General features: G+C 56.2%; 1 protein-coding gene across 1 annotated transcript in view; it reads right to left on the bottom strand.

Annotated features, from left to right (window-relative positions):
* Nucleotides 1-441: 441 nt before the first annotated feature.
* The window catches only part of NKAIN1 (sodium/potassium transporting ATPase interacting 1), a gene marked incomplete at both ends in the record, with an annotated part of 28,977 nt that continues 10,408 nt past the window's right edge, over nt 442-19,010 (bottom strand). The window contains 5 exons of the mRNA XM_084274102.1: nt 442-527; nt 3,364-3,424; nt 4,154-4,351; nt 6,283-6,363; nt 6,557-6,694. Of these exons, the coding sequence (XP_084130228.1) occupies nt 442-527; nt 3,364-3,424; nt 4,154-4,351; nt 6,283-6,363; nt 6,557-6,694 (564 nt within the window). The remainder of the gene's footprint in view (nt 528-3,363; nt 3,425-4,153; nt 4,352-6,282; nt 6,364-6,556; nt 6,695-19,010) is intronic.

The raw sequence follows: 19,010 nt of genomic DNA, 5'->3' as shown, positions 1-19,010 counted from the left end.
TTCCACCACAGCCCTCTCTTTGCATCTCTAATTGCCTGGTGTGCCCTTGAATTTGCATAGAAGGCTTAAAATATAATTAATTTTTGGCACCCGGCAAAGCTAATCCCTTTAGACTCTGCAGCCTTATCGCCTTGGAGCCTTTATCTAGTTAAGCTTAATGGGTGAGGGAGAGGAAGGAAAAAACTCAGCTGCACTTATCTGAAGAGCTGCTGCTCCCCTGGGCAGCCCTGGCACGTCCAGGCTCAGCAGACAAGAAGCAGCAAAAAGCAAAGCAAGGGCAGGACATCACCCTCCCACCCCCCAAAAACAACCATCCCAGCCCTGCCAGAGCCTTGGGGCTTTACAGCAAGGCCCCAAATGCTGTGGGTTAGGATGGTGTGATGAAGATCCTGCATCCTGGAGCATCCCTGAGCATCCCCAGGACAGCCCCTGGCTGTGGACTCACGTGTAGAGCGGCTGTAGCTGTAGGTGTGACGTCTTCTGTGGCGCCTGGTAGCCGTAGGAGTCAAACCCGCCAATGAAGTCAACTGAGGAGAGGGGGAAGAGCAGTGAGGTGAGCTGGGGAGGGCAGTGGGGCAATTTCCCCACCTCCCCCTGTCCCGGTGGCATCCACAGGTCATGCTGTACCCTGAGCTGGTGCAGCACCCCCAGGGAAGCACAGGATTAGAGTTTGCAGCTGCATCCCAGGGAAGCGCAGCATCCCAGGGCAATGCACCATCTATCTCAGTTTGCAGTAGCATCCTGCATCACCCTGGGGATTTGCAGCATCCAGTGTCCCAGCAGCATGCCAGAGATGTGCAGCACCCCAGGTTGCTGCAACAACCCAGGACACCACATCCTTGGGGCACTGCAGCATCCTGGGCCACCACAGCATCCTTGGGGCACTGCAGCATCCTGGGCCACCACAGCATCCTTGGGCCACCACAGCATCCCAGGTCCTGGCAGCATGTCAGGAAAACGCAGCAGCCCAGGGAAGCACAGCATCCTGCATCCCCAGAGCATCCCAGGTTGCAGCAACATCCCATGTCACGGCAGCACCCTGGGTGACTGCAGCATCCCAGCAAAGTACCAGTGCAAGTCAGAGGAAAGGAGCTGGAGTGACTTGTAAAGATCTCTCAGGCTCTCTTCTCCTCACCACAACAGCCCTTGCGTTTCAGGCTGGTCAAAGTGGGTAAAATTACCCTATCATTGTCTCCTGAGTGGGCATTTAAGGAGAATTATGGGGGAATTACGGCTTGTTTAAAGCCTGTCATTGAGGGGAATTGCAGACACCAATATATCAGTTTCCATGGCTGTGATTTCCAGCCCAGCAGTTCATGCCCCTCCAGCTGGCAGAGCCCATCACCCACCCAACCAGCCCTGGGGCACTCGCTGGACACAGTGCCAGACCCCCCAGACCCTGGCTTGATGCAATGGGTGGTTACCCCAACTTGTCCCACGATCATCCTATGTGCCCCTAGACCCCAACTCTCAACCAGGGGTTTGCCAGCGCTGGGACAAGCACCACGCACAGCCAAGCTGGGGTTTCCAAACTACTGTGGGCACCCCAGCACAACCCATCTCCCCAAAACAAACACATTGATCCCCATGGAGCCATCATCTGGGTGAGTCCCCACATGGGTGTCCATGAAACAGCAGCGAGGTGTGTGGGTGGGGGGGGGGAGCCCAGTTCTCCCAGCATATTTATCTTCCCAACTTAATATTCAGCCAGCTCTCAATTTTGATGCCATCCATCCATTTCCAAATCTAATAAGATATTCCATTAAAAAAGATGCATTTGAATCTCGGGCTCCAGCAGCATTAATATTAACAGTGTATTGAATGCAGGGGTTTGTTGGAATGCAAACACGCTCCAGAGCCGGCGGCGGGAGATAAACCCTTTTGCCAGCTCCCTGGGTGCAGAAACAAGTCATTACCTCAGGCAGTGTCCAATTTCACAGGGAGATTTTCCTTTTCCACTACACTGCTTCCCAGCAGGGGGGGAAAGCAAAAACATGGGGATGCTGAACCCCAACATCTCCTGGGCTGGGACCATCTGTGGGTCCGCGGCATCGATGGAGATGCTGAGCCTGATGCTGTGGGGATGGAGCTCGGTGCTGAGCGCATCTCGGTGCCTTTTGCTGTGCCATGGTTGTGGCACATCCCTGCCTGGGGTTGGGTGCTGGGAGCTGCCAGCTGGTGAGAATTAATTAATGGCAGATGAGCATTTAATGCAGTTGGATGGCGACAACCTTAACGGCCTGGTTAATTGGGGCTGGGGTGCTCAGTGCTTCTGGAAGGGTGTTTGTGGGGATCGTTAGGGCCTGGAACAGGCTGCGCAGGGAGGGGCTGAGTCACCTTCCCTGGGTGTGTTTAAAATAAGGGTGGATGAGGTGCTCAGGGGTCTGGTTTAGCTTAGGATGGGAATGGTTGGACTTGATGATCTTAAAGGTCTCTTCCAACCTTGGGATTCTGTGAAAGCACAATACAGCTTGTATAAAAATCAGCCTGGAATTGTGCTTAAATTGTTGGGTTTACCCCTCAGACCTCAAGGTGGGAAGGAGAGACCAGCCACTCCACTGTCTGCAGGGATCCTGGCCAGGGAGGATGTAATATTCCCATTCCATGGCCTGGGTGGCTGTCAAAAGGATGAGGCAGATGATGGCTGGTGCTGGGAGATGGGAGCGGTGAGGACAGGACTCCCACATCCCCCACGGGCCAGATCCACTCTTGGAGGAGCACTGCTGTGGCGTGGGAGTGGCTCTTTACAGCAAGGGCCATTCTCCCTGCTGCCAGGCTGGACCTGGGGGGGGATGCTCTGTCCTGGAGGAGATGCTCTAAATTTGGGTCAGAGGGGAGTAGCGGGAGAGATGCTGGCCCTAAACCCAGCCCTGAGCAGCTGCACATGGGGATGAGCATCCTGGCTTCAAGAGGAGCTGGGCTTCTGCCATGGTGCTGGTGTGCAGACTGGGGATGCTGGTGTGCAGCCCAGGAAGTGGGGACCATCTCCACCTCTTGTGTGCTGGTGTGGGGATGAACCCTGACCCCAGCCCCATCCCACTCCTGCAGCTGAAGGCTCTAAGCACTGCAGTCCCGTGGCAGCTCAGGGCTTGGTGTCCCCGTCCCACTCCTCTTCCAGCCCTGGCCAGGGTGCAGCACCCTCCCAGAGGCAGATCAGGGGGACCACTGGTGACATGGGCTGGCACCTCGCACATCCCTGGCATCAGGGATGGAAAAACGGGGCAAGAAACCCAACTAAAGGGATCCCTTTGCCTGCCTGTGACCCAGCCATTGCTCCCCTGTCCCTGGGGAGGTGCTGGCCGAGGCTGTTGGGCAGCGCTGCATCGCTCCCCCCTCCCCAGGACCGACAGCCAGGGCACTCACAGCTGTCTTCTTCCTCCAGGAACACTTTGCTGACGTAGCAGGCGTAGACAAAGCCAAAGAGCTGCAAAACAACAGTGGGCAGAGAGAAACGGGTTATCAGGGTGATGGGCAGCACAGCATTGGGAGGGGATGAGGGTGGGTGCTGCGAGGAGCCTGGGAGCATACTGGGGGGACTGGGAGCATCCTGGGGAGGGTCAGGGCTGCCTCCAGGCTGGCAGTGCTGGAGCCCATCTCTGGTGGGTCCACATGCAGTGAGATTGATGGTTTCAGCTGCTGCAGCAGGACAAGGTTGGTGGCTCTTGGGAGGATGAGGAGGCATTGGACTGGGACGGGAACACAGAGGGTGCTGAGCCCCGTTAGTGCTGGGTGCCCCTTTGGTGGGTGTGTGGCAGCTTCTCCAGACCCCAATTCCCTTTAAAGCTTGATTTTCCCACAGAGCTCACCAAGAGCTTTGCTTCCAGGTACATCTCCTTCCCACCTTTCCAGGGAGTGAGACAGCCACCGGGAAAGGGCCCCCTCCCCTTTCTAGCCAGCAGCATCCATCCCACAGCCAGGTTTTGGGCTGGGCAGCACCCCTAGAGTGCTGGCACAGGCTCCAGCTGCTCCTTTCTTCCCAACCCCGAGCCAACACCACCACCCTCCATGCTCTAAAACGGATGCGTGATGATGGGGCATCTCCAGCCAGGCCACAGCAGCTCTGCCCACCCCAGGCCCTGCCATCATTCCTCCCCTCAAGCTTCCCAGTTTGGGATGAGGGATGAGGAGGAAAGGTGCCTGCAGCTGCCCTTACCGCCAGGAATATCTGTGTGGCGCTGCTCACTACCTCAATGTACTGGTAGTCGAGCAGGCAGCCGCTGACGGTGATGACGTGGTGGTCCTCAGGAGCCAGGTTGGAGTTCATCACCGGTGTCACCAGGCAGCCCGGCCCGTTCTCCATCCACCACGAGCGATGCAGTGAGGTATTGAAGGTCATGATGAAGTCTCGGTCCTGTGGGAGGGGAGTGGATGAGACACAGGATGGGGCTGGGGCTCTGTGCAGACCAGGTGGACACAGGGTGGCCATTCCCCACCCAAGGATGCTCCAGGCACCCAGACCATGTTAATGCCTGCACATCTCCTGAACCTGCAGCCAGCATCCCCAGGGGCTGTGGCTTCCTCCCATCCCAGTGTCACAGACCCTTTGGTCACACAGCACCCAGACCAGGTGTCCAGGTGACATCACGGATGTCACAGCACAGTCCCCAGTGATCCATTCATCTGAAACATGGGACCACAGCATCACCTCACCAGCGTGGTCCAGGGGTGCAGAGCAGAGAGGGTTTCAGGGTGCCACCTTGCAGGGCCCCCCTCACTCCATCCCCTCCTTGTCAGCCCATCACCAGGCTTTAGAGGACTCCCTGTTTGATCCATGCCAGCTTTTAGGTGGCTGTGCAGCATGCAGCAGCAGCCTCCCTGTCCCAAGGGCTGTCACTGGGGTCAGGTAAGACACAGCGCTCACCCCCAGCCCCTGCCTGCCCCCTCCCTGTACCAGGCTCACACAAAACTGAGCTGCAATTTAATAAGCAGCAAGATGGGGTGTGGGCTTGATCCCAGGAGGCAACACATACCAATGCCCCCCAGATCTGGCAAGGAAACAGGGGTTGAGTGGGTTGGGATGCAGCTCCAGCACAGGGCTCTTGCAGGCAGCAGCAGCATGGCTGGGTGAGCACCCATCTTGTGGAGGGTCTCCCCAGCATGGCAGGGTGTGTGCCCACCCCACAGAGGGTCCTCTCAGCCCCTCTCTGCACCGCCAGCCCCTGGGGCTGTAAGGGGGCTGGGAAACCCACTGAGCATCTCTGGTAGGAAATCACCGATCTGGGATTCAAAGATTTTTGTGGGTGGGGGGTGGAAAATATAGAAAGAAAGTGGGTTTGGGTTTCTAAAACCAAAGGATGTGGGTTTAAGTGCTGGGAAGCACAACGAGGGGGTGTGCTGGCATTGCAGCATCACTGGGAAACAGGGGATTTCCACCAAAACCACTCAGTGGGAGCAAATTCTCTGTGCCTGCTGCACGTATCCGGCATTTCAGCTTGTTAGAAGAGCCTCAAACGACCTGTAGCAACACAGGAAGGTGGTTTTGTCCTTACAGCCCCCCTCTGAAGCCCCCTTCCCTGCTGCAGCAGCTGCAGAGCAAACTGGAGCCTGTTGCCCCGAGCCCTCTGTCATGCTGTGAGCACAGCACAGGGAACAGCATCCTCGGAGCCCAGAGCAGGACGCCAGAGTGGGGCTCACCCCAGCCATGGGCTGAGGATGCTCACACCATGTAAGGGTGCATCATTGCTGCCTTAAGTTGTGCTTTTCTCTGTGTGTATGAGCTGTAATTTAATAGCCCAGTGTGGGGTGGGGTGGGGAGACCCGCAGAGGCACAACTCCCATCACATCCTCACCCCCATCGCCCCTGGGAGACTTTTCAAGGCCATTAATGCTGTCTAGCCACTATCCTGACACTGCTGGGTGCTCCAGGGCTGAGCAGAGCCCCAGAAAAACCTCCCATCATGGCCCTTCTCCACTCTATCTCCTTGCTGGCATGTTGGGGAACGCTGCTGTCTGGTTTCTGCACCCCATAAACCCCAGCAGTGCCAGGGGTGTGCCACGACTAACGAGCGCCCTGACTCATCAGCCTCATTAATTTTGCACTCCAGCTTCAAAGCCCACCTCCACCCACCAAACTGTCCATCTGTCTGTCCCATGCATGCCCTGGGTGCTTGGTGCTGTGGCTGGGACCCCCCCCATGGAGGCATCCCCAGCACCCAAGTGGGTGCTCAGCGGCCAGGGTGGGGGCACCCACAGGCTTTTAGGGAGAGAGGAGGAGGAGAGAACAGCAGGAAAGGTGGAGGGAAGGTGGATGGGGAGGAAGAGGAGGCAGGCAGGGGGTGTTACCTGCGACAAGCGTCCGACCTCCAGGTAGAAGCAGATGATGAAGGCGTTCCAGCCGACCCACAGCACCAGCCACACCGCGTACTGCCGAGAGGAGAGGCGGTCAGGGCATGCCATGCCAAACCTCACCCCCCATCCACACCCCTCTCCACCCTGCTCCCTGGATCCCAACAGGGATTTGGGGTTGGATACGGGAGGGGGACGTGGGCCTGTGCCATCCCCGGGGATGAAGGTGCTGCACCCAGGCGTGGGGAGCAGCCCCTGCAGTGGTACCTACCATCATGAGGTATCTGGATCTGTACTGGATGGTCCCAAAAATACCCAAAATAACAGCCATGATGTGTAAAAAATTAGCCAGGATGGGTGCCCACTGGTAGCCCAGGAAATCAAAGATCTGCCTCTCCAGCGCCGCTACCTGCAAGAGAGCAAAGAGGGGGGGCTGGTGTTAAAGAGGGGGGGCTGGTGTTAGAGCAAAGAGGGGGGGGCTGGTGTTAGAGCAAAGAGGGGGTGCAGGTATTTAAGCAGGGCTGGTCACCACAGCAGCTCCTGGGATGCTACAGGCAAAGAGCAGCCAGTAATTCCTGGGAAATCCCATGGAGGAATAGTTGCAATATGCTGCAGCTATTGCAGCTATCACAGCTATCACAGACTAATTATCCCACGGGTAATTAGCGGCAATAGCCTGTGGGATGCACCGGTCAGCAAGGCAGCAAGGGATGGGTTATTAGGAATAACTGGAGCTCAAGGGGGAGCAGAGGGGTGCCAGCACCCTCCAAGACTCAGTTTCCCCCACTGCTCAGATCTCAGACACTGCTGAAAATCACCCTCCAGGCTGAGCTTATCCCTGAGCTCAGCTTACCCAGGGAAAGGCTCCTGCCCAGGTCATGCTCAGGGTCCCTTGGGATCTTCCAAGTGATTTTTCTGCCTCCTCACATACCTCCCCATTGGATGCTGTGGGGTTTTGGTCACTGTTACCTTTTGTAACCCACAAACAAGGCCATGCTGCAGCTTAATTAACCTCAGGGCAATCAGAGAATGCAGCCAGTGTGATCCTCCTGTTACCCCAGTGCTGGTTTATGGCTCTATTTCCTACTGGCTTGGGGTCCATTACTCTTAATTACAGGATTAAAGAAAGCTGAGGCAGGAGTGCTGGAGCATTCACCAGCAGTTTTAAGTTAAAAAATGGAGATTTGATGGGGCTATGTTTTTTAGAGGGAACTTTGAGGGAACTTAGGGGTGAGTGAGATGCCACACAGGGACAGGACTGCAGCAACATGAGCCTCCAGCAGCCTTGAAAACAGAAAACCCTCTTTACATTTATCTTTCTGACAGCCCAGCCCTGTCTCATCACTCTTTGAGATGCCCCAGATTCACCTGATAAATCCCATGAGCTCTGGGGACCCAAGTCCTCCCCATGGCACCATGCCTCAGTTTCCCCTCCCAGTGCCATGACTGTCATCCTGGCAGCGAAGTAGGAGTTTATCCAGAAAAAGCACAGGAGGAAATGAGCTTTACATCCCCTCTCTGCTCACCAGCAGCTTCCCCTGGTTATCTGGATTTAGGGGAGCTCCATCCTGGTCCTCCCTGAAGATCCCATGGGTGTTACAGCCGCAGGGCTGCCCCAGGGCCCCGCAGCATCCCTGCCCATCCAGCCCGACTTAATGTGTCCTAATTACAGGAGGGAAGTAAATGAGGTGGCAAAAGTCCTTCCCTGAGCATTTTGTGAGGATGCACCATGGGTAATGCCTCTGTGTGCACAACTGCCAGCCGTGCCTCAGTTTCCCCACCCATTGAGCATCACACACTCATTGAATTGGCTTAACGAGGGTTCTAATTAATGCCTATCTTAGCCCAGCTCCATCCTGCCAGTAAGGAGGAAAGGCAGAGCCGAGGACTGGGGTATCCCACCTGTCCTTATCCCCAGGACAGGATCAGCTGGCCCCAAGGATCCCAAGTTCAATGAGAGGCAATATAAAGCCGCAGAGCAGCCGAGCCCCAGGCAGCTCCTGGCTCCGCAGGGCTGGGGCTGTTTGCATGGAGGTTTAATTCACTTCCGTGCTGTTTAAACTCTCTGAGGAAACAGCCTTTGGAAATACTTACAACTGGCCCGTAAATCTTTTCAATTGAGGGATGTAAATAATAAATGATACAAGGAGCGTGGTGCTCGGGGCTTTCCAGCCATCCATCGATCTGCTGCCTGGTGACAGAGCTGCTTAGCAGGGCAGGACACAGAGGCTGTGAGTTTTGGGTACCAGTGAGTCTGTGAGGCGAAGGATGGGGCTGGGAAGAGCCTCGGGAGCATCCCGTGGAGCCATGGACTGTGACACCTCCATTCCAGCCCCTCAAGCAGGGAGAGGCTGAAGGAGAAGGGGCTGGGAAGAGGCTTGTTCAGCCTGGAGAAGAGAAGGCTGTGGGGGGACCTCATTGCAGCCTTCCAGTCCCTGAAGGGAGCAGAGGAACAGGAGGGGAATCAGCTTGTTAAAGGGTGGATAATGGCAGGACAAGGGGGATGGAGTGAAGCTGAAGGAGGGAAGGGTGAGATGAGATATTGGGGGGAAGTTCTTTCCGGAGAGAGTGGTGAGGGGCTGGAACAGGCTGCCCAGAGAGGGGGTGGGTGCCCCATCCCTGGGGGTGTTCAAGGCCAGGTTGGATGGTGCCCTGCGCAACCTTGTGTAGCTCCAGGCCTGGAGGTTGGTGTCCCTGCCTGTGGCAGGGGGTTGGAGCTCTGTGACCCTTGGGGTCCCTCCCAACCCAGCCCAGTCTGGGATTCTATGATTCTAAGAGCCTCATTGGGCCAAATCCTTCTTCATCCCAAGGAGAGGGCAAACACCGTGGTCTCCCCACAGATAAGCAAGGGCTGCTAATTGCACCTAAAGGCTTTGCCAGAGCCACCCAGCAAGGGGAACGCTGCTCTGTGTGTGCCAGAGTGTGAGCACATCCATGTGAGCAGCAGATCCTGGGGGGATGTTCAGCCTGCTGGGATCCTGCTTGAGGTTAAGGGAAATATGGAGACGTAGCACAAACATGGCTGGATGGTGGCTGCAGCTCCCTGGCACTTGCTGAGCACCAAGGGCATCCCCAGCACACCTCAGCAGCCTTATGCCCAGTTTCACAAGTGGGTAAACTGAGGCACAGCCACACTCCAGGCAGAGGTTCAACAATTCTCACACGGGGCATGGCAAGGCTGAGAGAGCATCTTCTTCAGCTCAGCCCCATGCTCCTGGCTTGCCCCAAGTGTTTTCTTGTGGGTCCAGCACCTGGGACATCCTCACCCCATCTTTTGGGGGTAAGATGACACCCGGGCTTGGCCACTGTTCATCAGCAGTGGCCCCAAATGAAGCAAGAGCAGTGAGCAAGCTTGTCCCCAAGCAAGCAAGGCCATGGGGCTCAGCACTGCTGGCGAGCACAGCAAGGGGCTACTCCACAGCCACTTGGGGACAGGCAGCACCCAATCTCCCCCCCAGACCGAGGTGACTTACAGAGCTCAGAGCATCCTCCCCAGGCTGTCCTGGGGTATGTCCCATGCTAATAGCAGCCCCATTAGCCACACACCCCTCATTAACACCCTGTTCTCCCATTCCAGTGCTTACTGGAAGCCTGCTGGCTCCCAGGGGGGTGCAGAGCTGGGAACCACACACACCACCCCGCTGCTAATTAAGATAAACCATTGCAGCCGATCAATGCAACGAGTTTTAGGGCTCCCTCTTAATTAAACACTCTCTGGTTTATTGATCGGCCCCAAAAGTTCCCTTTGCCAGCAAATCATATCAATTAGTCGGGGGCAGGCACACGCCAGGGCTCTGCTAATTGAAGCTTGCTGCCTGCAATGATTTCATTTTAATCAAGAAATCGAAGCAGGAGAGATGCAGGGACCAGGCACCATCTGTGTGTGGCAGCCCCCAGGGAGGAGGGGACCAACAGCCCCCTCCCTGGGCTCAGCCCTGAGGCTCTGGATCTGCAGATCCAGCGAGGAAAATGGGGTTTTTTAGGAGTGCTGATGGCAAATTCCTGTAGGAAGGAGCTCGCCTGTCCCTGGATTCACCTCTTGGTTCACAGAATCACACAGAATCACAGGGGTTGGAAAGGACCTCCAGAGCCCATGGGGTCCAACCCCCTGCCAAAGCAGGGTCCCTAGGACAGGTCACACAGGTCGGTGTCCAGATGGGGCTGGAATCTCTCCAGAGAAGGAGACTCCACACCCCCTGGGCAGCCTGTCCCAGGGCTCCCTCACCCTCACCAGGAAGAAGTTCTTCCACATGTTGGTGCAGAACTCCCTGTGCTCCAACTTGAAACCATTGCCCCTTGTCCTGTCTCAATGTGTTCATGTTGCCTCTGTGTCAGTGGAGAAGCACCGTCTAGGTGCACCTCAGTGCCCAGGAGAGGACACTGGCCTGGCTGTGGCTCTTGCTGCCCCGGGCTCTGTGGGGGAGGTGGCACTTTGTCCCTCCCCGTGCTCCATCCTCTTGCCTTGGCTGTGATGGGGATGACACATTTGCTGACACAGATGCATAAATACATTACTGCATCCCTAAAGCCTCAATAATTAATGGCTGGGGAGAGATGGGAGCTCACTCCAGTGCTGGGGCTGGGGGGGGCACCTCCTGGAGCTGGGGAGGGGACAGTCCCTCCATCCTGCTCACTCATGGCTTGTCCCTCCTGCCTCTCCCTGCTGCCCCTCCCCAAAGCTGCAGGGTGATGTGGTTGGGTGCTGGGTGATGCTCTGGGGACATCCCCACTGCACCCTCGCCCAGCCAAGCATCACCCCAGGGTGCACCAACACCCCAGGGCGCAGCGGCAGGGAGTGATGCCTGGGAACATGGGGCAGTGCCTCCCCCAGCTGCATCACAAACTGTGCACCCCCAACCAGGACACCCCTCAGCACTCCCCCCCCCCGTTCACCAAAACCACAGCTTTTCTGCTGCTGGCTCCTTGGGGATGCAGCTCCCTCACCCTTCTGAGGGGCTTCCCCGAGCCACAAGGTTGGAAAAGACCTTTAAGATCAAGTCCAACCATTCCCATCCTGAGCCAAACCAGATCCCTGAGCACCTCATCTACCCTTTTTTTAAACACACTCAGGGGGTGACTCAGCCCCTCCCTGGGCAGCCTGTGCCACAGCCCCACAACTCTGCCAGGGAAGAACTTTTCCCTCCCATCTGCTCTGCCCCTGCCCTGGCACAGCTTGAGCCCATTGCCCCTTGTCCCATCTCCTGTCCCCTGGCTGAAGAGACCATCACCCACCTCTCTGCACCCTCCTGGCAGGGCAGGGGAGGTGGGGAGAAGGTCTCCCCTCAGCCTCCTCTTCTCCAGGCTCAACACCCCCAGCTCCCTCAGCTGCTCCTCAGAGGATTTGCCCTCCAGCCCCTTCCCCAGCCTGGTTGCCCTTCTCTGGACTCGCTGCAGGAGACAGGTGACATTGCCCCCCAGAATGGGAAAAATCAGGGGGTAAATATCACCTTTCCCCTGCAGAATGGGAAAAATCCCTTTTTTGGGGGGTGGGGATATTCCTCCCTTGCAAATATCACTGCCTAAAGACTGAGAAGCCCAGACAATCCAGCTGCGTATTGTTTCCTGGAGTTGGCGAGGCCAGAGGAGGCAGCACAGGCAGGATGCTCCTCCCGGCCGCCTGCTGCCCTTGATCTCAGCAGCAGCATCTGTGCGCCGGGTTTAAATAAACCCTCTGCCCTCCACTCCACACGCTGCGGCGTGGCAGGAGCCGAGCGGGGCTTTCCATACCCCCCGGTGGGTTATTATCCTTCAGCCGGGTGATTCTCTCCCGCACACCATATGCCTGGGGCTCGCTGGGGATTTAACTTTTCATCTCGCTGCATTTTGAAGAGATTTGGGGGGTGGGGAGGGGGAATAGGGGGTTTATTCCACCTCCAATTCCCCTCTGCGCTGCGGCTGAAGATGTTATGAGAGCATCTCTCCCCGCCCTGCTGAGCTTGTCCTGGCTGTTTGGAGCAGAAATGGCTTTTTAGAGAGTTTTGGATTCAAGAAAAAAGGTGGTTTAGGGAGAAAACATCCTCTGGGCAGAGCCACAGGGCAGGATGTGGCCCATAGCAGGATGCAGCCCATAGCAGGATGCTCAATGCTGTCGGTCCCCATAAGGGAAATTTCCCATGGCAGATGGAGCATCACTGAGGAAGCTCACTGGGCTCCCAGGATCCAGTGAGATCCTGTCCCCAGTTCCCAGGAGGTAATGCAAAGCCCAGCTCCCAGCCCAGTTCACAACCAAAGGATGCTCCACATCCCCACCCTGAGCCTGCACAGCACCTGAGAACCCCCTCATAGGTTCACCCAACCCCCCCTCCAAACTCTCTTTTTGAGGCTGTTGAAGGTGTTTTGCTGATTTTCACTCCTCCAGCACCTTCCCCCTGTTCCTGGGGAGCTGGAGGAGCCATCAGAAGCATTTTCATCGTGCGGTACCCAGGAGCTGCCCATCTCCATGGAGGGAAATTGGCTGGGGTTTCAATGAATGGCAAGTGAGCGAACTGACTATTAAGAAGGTGCAAACACCGCTGTGAACCCAGGGACTTCATTTAATGACTTGGAAACAAGTTCTTGACCTACTTCCAACTTGCAAAAACCTTCGTGAAATCGCAGAAGAAAAGGAAATTAAAAGGCACCGGAGCCTTGATCCCTCTTGTGTCAGGCTGTAACGCTCAGGATGTGGCCCTTGCCTGGCAAGATGCTCTGGGACCAAGCAGCCCCAGTGTAAAATGTGGCAGGAGCAAGAAGTGGGGTGAAAGAGGCACAAATTGGGTCTTTCCCTGGGTGTTGTACACACACACACACACATGCACTGCTCCCCGTTGATGCCAGCAGGATTGGGAGGGGGGGCTGGCCTCTGTGCAGCACCTTGCTGCCCTCCAACAGCATCATCACTGGATTTAGGGCCTCCCAGCACGTGGCTCAAGCATCCCAGATCTCTGGGATGTGGCTGCGAACACTGGGGGCACAAGCAGAAGAAACTTGGGGTGCACAGGGTCCCTCATCACATCCCCCAGCACCCCCCACCCATCCGATGGGCTTTCCTTCCTCTCGCCTCATACACCCCCCCCAACCCCCCATCCCTGGTTATTTATTTCATTTCCCGCATCCGGCAGCGTTGCCATGGCAACGCAGCGGCAGCCCCGGCTGGATGCACTTGTCTAGACTCTGCGCCCTGGGAGCCCACTGCCAGCAACCTGCTCCGTGGGCTGGATACAGCCCTGGGGCAGGCTGCACCCTTGGGTGTCTGGTCACCCACTGCACCCCTCCCCAGGAGACCCCAGCACCTGTAGTGCTGGGTCCCCTCCAAGCCCTGCACCCCAGATTTGTGTTCTCAGCTCCAATCTGGGCCTGGGAGGTTCCTCCACTGTACAAGGAGGGCTGGGAAATGCAGCCTGGGGGCAGCTAACGGCAGGAATAGTGATAAATAATAACAGTAATAATGATAACAATCCCCTAAACCCAGCCTGAGGGTGGCAAAGTGCCCTTTGCATGAGGCAGATTGAACCCAGCCCCCTCCCATTTTCTCCATCCTAGAGAAGGGAAACTGAGGCATGGCACAAGGAGACACCCCAACACCTCTGCAGTGCTCCGAGATGCTGGGAACACCAACAGCCAGAGCACTGCCTGTCCCCCCACGCAGAGGGATGCTCCATCACCGTCCCAGGCTCCTGATTTACACACACTCTAACAAAGCCCCGAGGCACTTGTGGGGCCTCTCTGCTCCCCAAAGTGTGGATTTGGGGTGGGTTTGGCTCTCAGTGGCTCCCATGTCGCCAGTGAGGACCCGCAGCAGGTCAGGACCCCTGAAGGAATTTCAATAGGGTGGGTTTGTCTCCAGTAAACATCACAAATCCCACATTTCCCCACAAGTGGGCTGGAAAGACCTCGATGCTGAGGGAAAGCCGAGGTGGTTTATTCACCTTGTCACCCATCCCGAGCCATGGCCTCCTCTATTCCCACTGGGAATTGCTCCATCCCCTCAGGAACTGCTCAGGAGCCACAAACCCCCTTAAGTGCCCCCGCAAATGGGAGATGGGATGATCCCATTAACCCCAAGCTTGACCTTGCAAACGACCTTGAGAGGACCCAGGACTCTGGGGTGCCCTGACTGGGGAGGACATGGGGTGGTGGCACCCATGATGTGGAGTCAGGAGGCACCAGTGTTCCCAGGGGGAAGAATGGGCACTGGCAGCAGCAGTGCCTGAGGAGATGCCTGCTGTGGAGGGGAAACTGAGGCACGGGGCTGCAGACCCAGCAGAACCCATCACTGTGAGCTTGGGGTGCTTTTAGACCTGCAAGGGTGAGGCACCAAGGTTGCCTGGGTGTGTGCACTGCTTGCCGTGCCTCAGTTTACCTGGAAAATGGGGCAAAGCTTGCCTGGCCCTGCTGAGCTCTGTGCTGGGAAGTGATGTCGTGGTCTGAGTGACCAGCTCCACCAGAGCAGGGAAACTGAGGCACAGCATAGGAAATCCCTCTGAATCACAGCCTTCAGCCTAAGGAGAGATCCAGAGGTTGAGAGACGTGAGCAATGGGCATCACCACGGGGCTGGAGGAGGAGTGGGCTCAGGGGAGGGGTGGGACCCAGGGCCAGAGCCTGGCCATGCTGCCTCTGGATTGGAGGAAATCCATCTGGAAGCAGAGGGGGATGTGAAGGGGCTGTACAGCCCCGTGCTGTGCCCAAATAACCCAGCTTGTGTCTGGGATGGAGCCTGAAGGGGAGAACCTGCTATCCCATCAGTCCCGTCTGCCTCACCCCATCTCACTGAATCCCACCCCATCCCTATCCCATCACACCCCACCCCATCCCACCCCCATTCCCTTCCCTACCTCATCCCACCCCACCCCAATCCCATCCCTATCCCATCCCACCTAATCCCACAGCACGTAGCCCCTGTCCAACACAAACCCTCCATCCCTGGCCCAGCCTTGGAGGCACTTGCTGTCTCCAAACCATGGGCAGAAGTCCCCCTCCTCCCCAGCTTCAACAGCCTTTCCCATACAGAGAACCAGGATTAATCAAGCGCCTCAATTAGCCACAACGAGCCATCACGCTGGAGACTCACAGCAGAGAGCACATTAGCAGCACGGCCACTGAGAGGCTGAAAATTAATTAAAATGGAGAAAAAAAACCCTAAAAAAACCCCACCAGCAAATGGGGAATCGCTCTGAGCAGGGGGATTTCTCCCTGTGAATCCCAAGGTGCTGAGTGGAGCCTCAGCCTGACCCTGGCAGAGCATCTCCAGCACCCAGACTGGCATCTCCTCTGGTGATGCTTGTCCATGGGATATCCCCCACTGCCCATGGAGACCCCACAGCTCACCCATCCCCTTGACCCACCATCAGTTGGGAGGGTACCCGAAGCTCAGTGGTGATGGAGCAATCAACACCCCGCAGGGGAGGATGGTCCTGCCCCACACAGCTCAGGGGGAGCTGGGGCTTAGACTTGGGGGACCTTGGGTTTGAACCTGGGATAGCTTGGGCTTAGATGTGGAGGATTTGGGGCTAAATGTGGGGATCTTGGGCTTAAATTTGGGAGATCTTGGTCTTAAATCTGGGGGATCTTCAGTTTAAATCTGGGAGACTTTGGGTTTAAATCTGGGAGACCTTGGGTTAAATCTGGAGAATCTTGAGCTTAAACTTGGGAGATCTTGGGCTTAAATTTGAGAGACCTTGGGCTTAAATCTGGGGGATCTTCAGTTTAAATCTGGGAGACCTTGGGCTTAAATCTGGAGGATCTTCAGTTTAAATCTGAGAGACTTTGGGCTTAAATCTAGGAGACCTTGGGTAAAATCTGGAGAATCTTGAGCTTAAATTTGGGAGATCTTGGTCTTAAGTCTGGGGGATCTTGGGCTTAAATTTGGGGTCTCTTGGGCTTAGATCTGCAGTATATTTGGCTTAAATTTGGGAAGCACAGGGGAACAGCAAACAAGATGAGGAGCCAGTAGAGATACAGGGAGTCTAACCCCATAAAAAAACTCAAATCCTGGGGTTGGACTGGTATGGGGAGTGAGCAGGAACTGTGTGCTCCAGGAAAAAGCAGCTTTGGGCTATTGGAAAGAGCAGGAGTGGGACAACCAGGAGGAAGGACCCCAGGCACTGCGCTGGGATGGATCCTGTCCCCTCCACAGCCTTCGGTGACTGAGCCCATTTGGACAGGGATTAAGCCAGAGGCAATTTCGATGCTAATTCTCCCAGTTAAAGTTCTTTAGCCCAACGTCTGCGAGAAGCAAGAGGTAATTTCCCCGGGATCACAAACGGCGCCTCAAAGATGCTGTTAACATAATCCCATAGAGGGGAGGGAAAAAAATATATATAAAAATAAATATATATATAAAAGAATCCAATTTACTGACTTATTTAGTGACACCTTTCGTAATCAATTCTCCCAGGGAAGAAATACTGATTAAAGCCAAGCACATTGCTATGGAAACCGGCGGTCCCTCCTCCCACGACCCCGCAGGCTGGGAAGGAGAAAATGGGGTGAGGAAATCTGCCTGGTAACAACCCCGTTAATGAGCTGGGGAGCAAAAATAATCCCTGGGAGCGATGGTGCTGTGAAAGGAGCAGCCGGCAGCAGCCGGTGGGGAGGCGAAACCGCCCGGCTCCCGAGATGTTTGTCTTTATGGGAGGGTTAGAGGTGTTCTGGAGGAGGAGGGGATGCTCCTGCAGCCGGGGGGGATGAAGGGAGGTGGTACCCAGGGTGAACTGGGTGCGCCCACCAAGCCCTGCACTGAGTGTGGGTGTTTCTTCCAGCGTTTATCCGAATTTGTAGCCTCAAAATACAGGATGAACCCACGCTGAGATGGGAGTTTAAGAGATTCACCTGCCCTGTGGCCAAGGAGAAGAGAGCTGCCAGCACAAAAGGGTTTGATAGCATAAACCCCTGGGGGGGACTCCTCAACCCACAGGCAGCCACGATGCCTGGTGAGGGGCATCACTGCTGGGGTTTGATATCATAAACCCTTGGGGGGGCTCCTCAATGCACAGGCAGCCACGATGCCTGGTGAGGGGCACTGCTGCTGGCAGGGCTGTCATGCCCATGCTCATCTCCCGGCGAGCGAAATCCCCACGGGCCAGAGATATTGGGAGAACTGAGGATTTATTCTTATGTCTACACTGAATAATGTCCCTGAGCTCCTGAAGGCTCTGGAGGTCTCTTCCTGGCTGGATATGGACAAGGGTCTCCTAGCACCCTGCTAGGAGATGCTCGAAGCACCCATGGGTGCATCTTCCCATGGGCTGAACACAAAAGCACCCAGGCAGTGGGCAGCAGCTGGGCTGGCAGTGAGTGGCATGGGAGAGACCTGGCTGTCTCCACAAGTGCCCACGATGCTTTTTTGGGGTGCTTTATGGACATCATTAGTGCTGCTCATTATCTATTGAGGGATTTAACAACAATCCCATCCGGCACTGTCCTGACATTGCCCCCATCACCATCACTGTCCCCACTACCAGGGGTGGGAGTGGAGCTCCACTGCTCTGGACACAGGTTCAGCCCAGAGCTGCGATCCCACAGGACCAGAGCATCCAACTGCTGCCATCACCCAATCCACAGCATCCCAGGGCACTCCTGAGGCCCCAGCTGGAGTCCTGTGTCCAGAGATGGGGCCCCAGGACAAGAAAGATGTGGGACTGGTGGAGAGGGGTCAGAGGAGCCACGGAGATGATCAGAGGGCTGGAGCAGCTCCCCTGTGGAGAGAGGCTGAGGGAGCTGGGCTGGGTCAGCCTGGAGAAGAGAAGGCTGTGGGGGGACCTCATTGCAGCCTTCCAGTCCCTGAAGGGAGCAGAGGAACAGGAGGGGAATCAGCTTGTTAAAGGGTGGATAATGGCAGGACAAGGGGGATGGAGTGAAGCTGAAGGAGGGAAGGGTGAGATGAGATATTGGGGGGAAGTTCTTTCCAGAGAGAGTGGTGAGGGGCTGGAACAGGCTGCCCAGAGAGGGGGTGGGTGCCCCATCCCTGGGGGTGTTCAAGGCCAGGTTGGCTGGGGCCCTGGGCAACCTTGTGTGGCTCCAGGCCTGGAGGTTGGTGTCCCTGCCTGTGGCAGGGGGTTGGAGCTCTGTGATCCTTGGGGTCCCTCCCAACCCAGCCCAGCCTGGGATTCTGGGATTCTAAGAATGCAAAGCGAGTAGCAGAGCGGAGAGGCATCCGAAGGGATGAACTGTCCTAATAAAATCAGACACCTGAATGTTTGGAACAATTCCTTTGGTGAAGGAGCTGCTCAACCCCACCATCCTTTTCCCATTCATGGCAGAGAGGATTTAATAAGGTGCCTGAGCAGAGCGTGCCGTGACCACCGGCGCTTTATTAAACGCAGCGATTAGCAGCTGCCACGGATGGGAGCTCATTAGAGACTTCTTAAACATCCATAAAAATTGCTTTTATTAATTGGTTCGTCCTCTCTCTATACCCACCACACACAGGGTGGGGGGAGGCAGTTTTGAGGTTGATTTTTATGAACCCCTTTGTTGCATGATGGGGAGCTCCCAGGGCCGTATCCGTCCCAGTGCCTGCCCTGGGGCCATCCAGCTCTGCTTGGTCCCATCCTTTAAGGACAAGGGGTGACACTGGGATGGGTGACAAGGCTGTGGCTGAGCAAGCAAGGGGACAATGCTGCCCCAAGCATCCCAAACCCTGCAGCGGGACTGCGGCACAGCCATCAGTCCTCTGCATCCAACAGGGATGTGAGCCCATCCCCCTGGCATCCGGGCCAGCCCCACATCAGGGAATCCAGGATTT

Source organism: Gallinula chloropus, assembly GCF_964237585.1.
Source record: "Gallinula chloropus genome assembly, chromosome: 22".
NCBI lineage: Eukaryota > Metazoa > Chordata > Aves > Gruiformes > Rallidae > Gallinula > Gallinula chloropus.
Note: the sequence above shows the minus strand (reverse complement) of the source record. Positions and strands in the feature narration are given on the sequence as shown.